This window comes from Podarcis cretensis (genome assembly GCF_951804945.1).
Source record: "Podarcis cretensis genome assembly, chromosome: 6".
NCBI lineage: Eukaryota > Metazoa > Chordata > Lepidosauria > Squamata > Lacertidae > Podarcis > Podarcis cretensis.
Window position 1 is genome coordinate 59,393,380 of NC_137175.1, and position 9,689 is coordinate 59,403,068.

The 9,689-nt window shown below is 43.8% G+C and overlaps 1 protein-coding gene across 2 annotated transcripts; it reads right to left on the bottom strand.

Annotated features, from left to right (window-relative positions):
- Nucleotides 1–3,829: 3,829 nt before the first annotated feature.
- Nucleotides 3,830–7,851, bottom strand: PARS2 (prolyl-tRNA synthetase 2, mitochondrial). 2 transcript variants are annotated; one of them, XM_079982464.1, is made up of 2 exons: nt 7,281–7,851; nt 3,830–6,401 (listed from the first exon to the last, which is right to left on the bottom strand). In XM_079982464.1, the coding sequence occupies exon 2, from the start codon at nt 6,365–6,367 to the stop codon at nt 4,937–4,939; it is 1,431 nt and encodes a 476-aa protein (XP_079838590.1). In that variant the 5' UTR covers nt 6,368–6,401; nt 7,281–7,851; the 3' UTR covers nt 3,830–4,936. The 2 variants fall into 2 exon arrangements, with proteins under 2 accessions (XP_079838590.1, XP_079838591.1); XM_079982465.1 differs by lacking the exon at nt 7,281–7,851 and adding an exon at nt 7,127–7,219 and having other exon boundaries at nt 4,747–6,401.
- Nucleotides 7,852–9,689: the final 1,838 nt, after the last annotated feature.

The following is a 9,689-nucleotide window of genomic DNA, read 5'->3' on the forward strand; positions in this document are numbered from 1 at the left end:
CTTCCACACTCATGCATTCACATCAAACCATGGCTTGACTTACGTGTAACCTAGGGCATATAGAGTTGTGGTGGAATCAAGCCTTCACATTGTGATTAGGCTGAAGTCTGTCCAATACTGTACCCTATTAAAAACAAAGCAACTGTATTGGAGAGGACCCCAACAGCCAGACTCTCTTCTGAGCTGATCGGTAGAGAGTTCTGTGTACATACAGAAGTTATCAGCTTTTATAGAGATGGTGATGTTATTACAACTTGATTAATTAGAGATCACAAGATATTAGCTGGGGGGGGGGGTGGAAAGGAAAACAGCATTGGTGGCCACCTTTTAAATTTTATGCTTGTTTTACGCTCTAACCATGAAATTTAGATAGAAAATGGCTCAAGCCTACGCAGTCCAAGATCCTTGCAGAACCCAGAGCTATACATTTTGGTTCCATAGGCAGCTCTTCTAGCCCCCTTAAGAGAAGAAAGTATAAAAGACAGTCTAGTGTTTTTGTAAAAAGAAAAGTTGACAACCAATTCAGATTTTGATACGAAATGTTTGGAAAGCAGTAGTCAGCACTGGGAATGTGAAAACCAATATGCCTTGTGGTTGGAATCACAGCTAAAGAATCTCTGACAGATGACCATCCAACCTCGCTTGAAATACCTCTACCGAAGGACAGTCCACCACCTCCCAAGGGAGCCTGTTCCACTGCTGAACAGCTCTTACTATTGGAAATTTCTCCCAAATGCTTCATCAGAATCATTTGAATCCACTTGAATTCAGGTCCCATGCTCTGGAACAGAAGAAAACAATTTCGCTCCATCTTCCATGTGACAGCCCTTAAGACATTTGAAGCTGGCGGTCATATCAGTTCTCCTCTCCTCCAGGCTAAACATATCCAATTCCCTCAACTGTTCCTCATAAGACTTGGTTTCCAGACACTATCACACTGGTCACCCTTCTCTGCAGACCATCTAGCTTGTCAATATTCTTCTTGAACTGTGGTGCCCAGAACTGGACACAGGACTCCAGGTGGGATCTGACCAAGGCAGAATAGAGTGGTACTATTACTTCTCTTGATCTGGGCAGTATACTTATTTTATAAGAGGCTCAGCTGATCCCTACAGAAAGCTCACACACTTGCCTACTTGTTGGTGAACACGCACAGCCATTTGCTAGTTTCACATTCCTTTTCCTTGGATGGAAAAAAGGTCTTACTAGTCAATGTCACAATGGAGATGTTTGTGTCATCATTCAAGCCAACAGTGCTGGTTGTATAGTATCTAAGATCCTGAACACAATGGGTAAGGTAGCTGACCATGGTTGTAGAAAAATACTCGCTATTTTGAGCAATGCTCTTTCCTTGGCCCTGTCTTGTATCCCTTAGCAGTATGCTATTGTTTTGGGTAGGTTATCATCCCTACTTCCATCTCTCAGTTTCTTGGGATTTGCATAGAAATAATCCATAATTAAACATGCCAAACAGATTTGTTACATTTATATTTAGTATCTCAGAAAAATGGGACAGAAAATCAGTAGAATTACCAAGGCGACCTAGTCATGTACTTCGCCGAGTACCTAAATGATTCTGACACATTTGTGGATAAAGGTATTAGACCAGATACTGAGGAACTGATGGACTCAACCATAGAGACTCAGTTGAGCAGATCAGAAAAAGAAATACACTCGCTTACTTGTTGGTGATTGCTCCCAGCTGTTTGCTGGGTTCACATTCCTTTTCCTCTGAGGGAAGAAAGGGCTTACTAGTCAATGTCACAATGGAGAGGTTTGTGTCATCATTCAAGACAACACTGCTGGTTGCATTGTATCCAAGATCCTGGGTAAGGGAGCTGAACATGGTTGTGGAATACTGTAATACTTGCTGTCTTGAGCACTGTCCTTTCCTTGGCCCTGCCTTGTATCCCTTAGCAGTACACTATTGTTCGGGGTAGGGAATCATCCATACTTCCACCTACCTCTCAGTTATTTCTTCTGTCAAGAAGGAGGATTCCGAAGGAGCCCTCCACTTTTACTGGTCCAGGGAGGATGGGTGAGAGAGAGCCCAAGTATATGAAACAGAGAGACCCCCCCAAAAGGGAGGGTAGTCCCCCCCCCAACTCTCCCGTTCACAGGAACACAGTGGGAGGAAGCAACCTGGCACTTTATTCTCATCTCGTAGCACACCAGAAGAACACCAGTAAGAGTAACTACAACCCCAGACGAAACCAGAGTCATTATCCCAGGAGATGCTGGCTTAATGCAATGGCTGCTTTTGTTTACATGCTGATCTTCAAGCAGGCCAATCCAAGCCATATTTATTTGGGGATAAATTCCACTGAATTCAGTGGGCACAGGACTTCCTTTGCAGTAATTCTAAGCACAGGGAACCATGCCTGGTTATGCCTGGCACACCCAGGGGGAGCCAGAGCCTGGGTCACATCCTGGTCCAAAGTGGGTCACAGCAGCAGCACTATCACCACACAAATATCTGGTAAAGAGAGAGAGAGAGAGAGAGAGAGAGAGAGAGAGAGAGAGAGAGAGAGAGAGAGAAATGGGTTCCCCAATGCACTTTGGGGTTAAAGGAGAGTCCTGGATTCCAAAAGGTTGAAAACTACTATCCTAAGTGATCAGTTTGCTGCTGGTTTGAGATTTGTACAATTTGACAACAACGATGCTCTAAGCAGACTGAAGCTAACTTCCACAGAATAGGATTTATTGTAAGGATGCTTTTATTCCCAATAAAATGTGTGAGAGATAGTAAGAAGGGGGGGGGGGGGAAACAATGACAAATAATGGTAACATCCCTACCAGATATCTAAGTTAAATGGTTATGCACTTAAATGGTATTTCAGAGTACTCAAAGCACTCCACCTATGTAGTTCTTGTTTGGATGTAACAAACTATGCTTTTACATTACATGAACAAGTACAGGGATGGGGAGTGTGTGATTCTCCAATTGTTGAACTCCCATCAGCCCAAGGCAACGTGACCAGGCCTTCTAAGAGGCCTGGGGAGGCTCATAGACCCCTTCCAGCTTCTGAGGCCCCATAATAATAAATGCAGTTATAGAAATATGACAACATGCAAAAACAAAATGAGGCATGTGGGCGGGGGAGGAGGAAATAAGACATAATTAGATTTTTAAAAAAGAATACTTTTCCAGTCTCTTTCTGTGCAAATGCACTTATTCTTGAGGGAAAATCTTGCTTACATGCAATGTCACATTTAGCATGTGGCAAAATCTGCATCACTTAACAAAAAAGTAATGTCTTTTATCAAATCTCATCTCTTATTTGCTTAAATTTGCAGTTCTGAACTTACGAGTGTATTGCAATTTGATCCGCTGTACATAAAAACAAGTTGCAAAACTTAACAAGTGCCTATATTTGAGGCCCACTTTAAGCTAAATTACCTTTCTCCAATTGGCTCTGAACATGGCAAAGGGTGAGGGAAGATGGGAGGTGTAAGCCAACACCTTCTAGAGCAGCAGTTCTCAACCTGTGGGTCCCCAGATGATGTTGGACTACAACTCCCATCATCCCTGTGCTCTGGTCTTGCTAGCTAGGGGTGATGGGAGTTGTAGTTCAACAACATCTGGGGACCCACAGGTTGAGAAAGGCTAGGGTCACAGGCTTTCCATTCCTAGCTTACAGTGCAATCCTAAACATAGCTACTCAGTAGCAAATCCTATTTAATTCAATGGAGCTTATTTCCAGTTAGGTGGGGCTAAGATTGCAGCCTTACTCTCTTAGCCATGCTTAATGCTCACAACTGCTTTATCATTGGGAAAAAGTTACAGAAGTGCTGGTACATCATATTTAAAGCAAAACAATATTCAAACTTAGCTGTATATCTTTTAATTAAGTGAAATGCTTATGAATACTGAAAATTCAGATTACAGTACATGATCTTAAAGAGGGGAAGAACAGCAGCAGCCTATTTGGCAATCAGGTGTCAGGATTTCAGAATAACAGCCAATTTAATTTAATTGGCTCACTCAGAAGCTCAGCATTAACCAGGTTCCATCAATTTTGTTGTTTGGAATTTGTTTTCCATACTTAGAAATCGAACCCTACAGTCAGAAGAGAAAAAAATACTTTTAATCAACATGCAGATTTGGGGGGGGGGGGGTAATACTCTACTCAAGAAGGCATGATTTTTCTTATATAAAAAAAAGTTTACAAAGATCAACTTGGTATATATTTTTTAGCAAAGTCCATCTCAAATCCTTCCAGGAAGTATTTGACTAGTATAATCAAGACCCACTAGTATGTAAGCAGCAACTCAGTCTTTGAATTCCTGTAGCTGATGATCAGATAGGACAGATCCAGTTAAGTACTCAGACAATGAGAGTCCCTCACACAGAGGCACAGCGCACCTAAGAAAAACTAGAGGTGGGGATAAGCCTTTTGCTTCCATGACCACAGCTGCACTGGCAAAAACATTACTGCAAACTTTCTTTTTACCTTAAGGCATAATCACATCTAGCTTCAGACTGCTGTCCCCCAAATAATTGTCAAACAGGACACTATTATTATTTTGCATAAGAAAAGGCCGGCCTTTGGTTATGCAAAATAAGCAGTGGGGAAAACTGTGGCCCTCCAGATATTGTTAGCCTACAATTCCCATCACTCCTGGCCATTGGGTCATGTTGGCTGGAGATTATGGAAGGTGCAGCCAACATCATCTGGAGAGCTACAGGATCCTCACCTTTGCAGAAGATCCCAAATGTACAGATGGAACTGTCTGCTGCTGTTGAAATCAAAGGGCAACCAAAATTTGCACATGAGGCTTTGGCATATAGGCAGCACCATATCTGCCTTCGCAGTGATCCTTGGGCTGGAAGTTACAAATAAAAATAATTCCCATTGACTCCCATAGCCATATGCTTAAGATGGCAGAGGGGAAACACTGACATTTCGGTATTCAAAAGCTACACACCCAGTATTTAGCGAGTCTGCACTTTACTCAGCAAGTTAACAATGGCTTCTTTGGTAAGGAACAAAGTCTCATTAGTATTTTGATTGTGTACTTCAAATAGAGAAGGCTCATCCAAAACCTTCTTGCCACCTATTATAACATAGGGGTACCCAAGTTTACTTGCATCTTTTAATCTTTTACCAATGGTGAATTGTGTCCGGTCATCCAGTACTATCTCCTCCTTAAGCCAAGGGGCTGCTTCAACAATACAGTCATATAAATCCTCCAGGAGCATTGCCCCTTTCTCCTCCTTGCTCCCTCTCTTTGGGGGAATAAGGCAGACTTGATATGGTGCAATGAGGCTTGGCCACCGAATGGCATCCTCCGTAGAAAGCACCTCAATGGAGGCTGCAAGAATCCGAGTCACACCCAGCCCATAGCAGCCCATTTCAGCCGGAATATGCTTATTTTCTGCAGTGCGGACGGTAGCATTAAAAACAGAGGAGTATTTTGTGCCCAAGAAGAAGGTATGGCCAACTTCAATCCCTTTGTACTCAGCTAGTTTCCCTTTGCAAACTGGGCAATGCTTCTCATCTGGGTTTATCGTTTCCTCATTGGCTGCAAAGTCACAGCCTGTGCACATCATCAATCGGTCCTCACCAATGTCAGCGGGCAGCTGGAATTCATGAGACATCGTCCCCCCAATGCTTCCAGTAGCTGCTTGGACTTTCACAAACCGAAGGCCTAAGTTGTTGAATATGTTGTCGTAAGCGTTGCACACAAGGGCATAGGTCTGGAGGGCAGCTTCCTTGGAGGTATCAAAGGTGTACATATCCTTCATATAAAATTCTCTGCCACGCAGCAACCCAAAGCGTGGTTTTGGCTCATCTCGAAACTTTCTTGTTATCTGGTACAGCAAGAGGGGAAGCTGCTTGTAAGACAAATGGCCTTGGGAAGCAATTAGGTCTGTGATGGCCTCTTCATGAGTAGGTCCTAGGCAGTATTCTTGATTGTGCCTGTCTGCCAGTCGTAATAGTTCACTGCCCATGAGTTCCCACCTTCCACTGGCTCTCCAGAGCTCTGCTGAGCTCAACGCGGGCATGTTCACTTTCTGACCCCCTATAGCCTGCATTTCTCGGTCTATCACTCTGATGAGCTTCTCCAGGGCTCGGACAGTGTAGGGCATATAGTGGAAGCAGCCAGGACTGGCCGGGTAGATAAGTCCTGCTAGTAACATCAATCTCTGACTTTTACATGTCAGTTCACCTGGTTTGCTGGTTTGCTGTGATGCTATGCTATCCTCCCGCAGATTCATCGACTGGAAGTGCTGGGATACACACTTTTGTCTTGCATGAAGATCACAATAAAACCTGCAACACTGTTGCTGATTTTGGCACCAACCAATCCAATTTTTCAAAGCAGGAAGAATCGTTTTCCCTCTTCTGAGAAGCCCATCCATTTCGAGACTCACAGATGAAGCTTCTCTTTCAAATCTGCAGGCAGAGAGAGAAAATAAAAGCAACTCATTTCACATAAACAGATGCACATTTTATATCTAGCCAAAAGAGATTCCCCACATATTTTAGCTACTGTGAAAGCCAAATGCATTGAACACAGCCTGTTTGGCTAAACATGGGGCTGAATGATTCTAGCTGATTCAGTTAACTGGCAAATAAATGAGAAGTTTCTAGAAGAATGCGCTTCCCACAACTGCCTCAAATGATGTTTAAGACCTGCTTCATCACCTTCAAAATGAATGAGCAGGCACAAAAATATACATTTGCAATGCTCACACAACAGCTGTACAGCTTCCCCTGCCCCACTTAAGGGTACACATCTGTACAGAAAAGGCATAATGGCCCTTCCACTATCCCTCACCATCGTCCCTGACCCATCAGTCTGGGGCTGATGGGGCTGCACCCAGCAACACCTGCAGGGCCAGAGTCTTCCTCATCCCTGCTGCAATGCAAGAAGCTGCATGTTTTAATACCAATAATGAGCTAGCTTTTCCTATAGTTGCAAAGATAACATTTGAAGAGCCACGAAAAGCAACCAAGTGTCTTCACGGTCCAAGTTAAGAAGTTGTCCAAATCTGTTATTCTGCAAACGCCTCCAGAGACTTTTTGAGGAAGCAGGAAAAGAGAAATAAGAAATTCCCCTGCGCGTCCCCCAATTACATTGCTATTGTAACATTCCCGTCATTTTCATCACGAGGCACCTATCTCTCTGGTGCCTGCTTTGACATTTCTGCGAAGAGGGACGCCGGCGGATTGGGCGCAAAGTTGCAAGAGCTTCCTCGGGGGGAAGTCCCACCGAGCACAAGCAGGGCTTCCTTCCGAGAAAAAACACAAAAGCACTGGACTTGCACGAACCTCGCTGAACTGGAAGCGCAGCCGAGTCAAGTTTCATACGGAGCAGCTCCTTGAGAAGAAAAGCGACCATAGGCGCCGCTGAAGTGCAGGACGCAATTTATATCCCCGGGGAAGCCTGCAGGGCCAGACTCGTCCTTGCAACGGTCGCCGGCGTTACCACTCTGCGCTGCAACTTTCCAGCTCTTGCAGCGCCCGTGGCAGAAACCACGCGGCGGCGGGACTGGACGAGCAACACAGTATGCAGCAGCTGCGCATGCGCAGCAGTGATTCCACGTCCCTTTCGGAACGGAGGCGGAACCATAGAGTTGAAGGAAACGAAGAAGAAAGAGCGACGCTCTTTCTCTCCCCCTCCGTCTCGGGCGTGCAGATGAAGTCCGCCAATAACCATGGCGATTCAGGTTCAGGCAGCCTCTCGTGACACGTGAAGAGGCCTTGCTAAATAGCATCCCGACTCTTTAAATGTTCATCTTTTAAGGCTCCTTGTTGCAGAAGTTTCAGTTTGCCAGCCCAGAGTAATGGGAATAGATATGAATTAATAAAATTACTAACTAAAAAGGCCAAAGCAGGAAAAGTTTAGTTTCTGCGCTTTCAGTGCGCAAACAAGTCCCAGAAATAACTGGAGAAATAACACTCACGTTAATTTCCTTGTAGGGATTCGCACCACTTCAAATCCCTTATTGGTAAACGGAAATTTGGCAGAAATTTAAGAAAGGCTTCGCCCACCGAGTCACACAAACCCCCCACACAAAGCAAAATATAGCTTAAATTTGTGTGCTTGAGGAAGAATGACAGGCGATATGGAAAATTTCGAGAGATGCTGCTCTCCCTTTATTAGGTGGATTCATTGGGGGAGGCTGCTCCCCTTAGGCAACCATTTGAGAGAACAGGATATTCCCCATCCTCCACCCTAAATGAAGCCCAGCACCGTATCTGTAGTGTTGAAATATTGTGTTCTGGGGAAGTTCTCGGAATGAGTGCCTAAAACAGTCCCTGCTTGGAAAATTACGATCAAAAACAGGTATGGGCAACCTTTGGCCTTCCCTGTGTTGCTGAATTACAACCTTCACCAGCCACAGCAAGCTGGTCCGATGGCCAGGGATGGTGGAAGTTGAGTACTATCTGGAGGGCCAAAGGTTCCCCCACACCTGTTCTAAAATACATTGCACACAAGGAAAAGGGGGTGAGAAGAGATATTTACCTTTTTGACTGCACTTGGCCGTGCCACATTTACTCGCGCTTTTGTAACTTCTAGGCTTGGCTATTGTAGGGTGCTGTGTGTAGAGCTGCCCTTCAGGACAGCTCTGAAGCATCATTTGGTCTAGGTCTAGAAGGCAGCTTTTTAAGGGTGGGAAAAATGCATTCCCATATAGCCTGTTTGCATTTGTTGCACTGACTATCGCTATGGCTTGAGGCCCTGTCTAGATGCTATCTGTATCAAAGTAAAAATATCGCTCTTTCAGTAGCTCCATGTGATACTTTCATTTTTTATCCCCCCCCCAATTTTTTATTGGTTTTCCAGATTTATAACAAACAAATAGAAAAAAGGACATCAAAAAACAAACAAACAAACAAACATTTATCCTAATTGTAATAGTTCCACTTTTGTTAACATTGTTGGGTGACTTCCTCGAATCCCCCTGGCTGAGCTTCCATATAAATCATTGTAGCAGTTTTCCAAAACTATTTTCACTAAAATTTACTTGGTCAATTAATATCTTTCTTTCTCCATGTGATGCTGTACTTGCAGTTGGTTTGATGCTTGTCTTTTTGTTGTCAACAACTCTCTGGTCCTAAACCTTTTCCTGTGAAAGTCTGTCACTTTCTCCATGCTAATGATTCTTCTACATAGCTTGCTTCACTGTTAACTGCGCAATACTGTAGAGTATACAGTTTACAAAACCAGATTGGCCATATATTTTGGGTGGGCGGTTTTTTTGTTATCTGATCAGGCATAAGGGCAGTGAGATTTGCCCCCCCCCCCCGAAGTTGAAGAAGCCTGGTAGCTGTAGGATAGAGTTAGTTTTGGTAATATGGGAAAGTTTAACTTAATATTTCCTGTTTTCTTCCTTCCTTACGCACTAAATCGTTTCCTCGGGGCAACAACATGGGGGTAGGAGAAGGGAGTCGTGGGTAGAAAAATTGGCTTTCACTGAATGGACATTTTCAGACTATCCTATGGTAATTGTTGCAAATACAGTTATGTGCGGTCATCAGGGTTTTTGTTGTTTTTGTTCCAATGTGTATCATTTTACATCAACATTTTGGGGCTGTGGTCACATTTGGAATTTTGAATGAGTATCATGGGTACCAGTCTATGGCTTTTAAACTGGTGGGGTCTTGTTTTTATTTGTTACTATGTTTTTTTTGTTGTTGTTTTTATGTTGTAAACTAACGTTTGCTCATCAGATA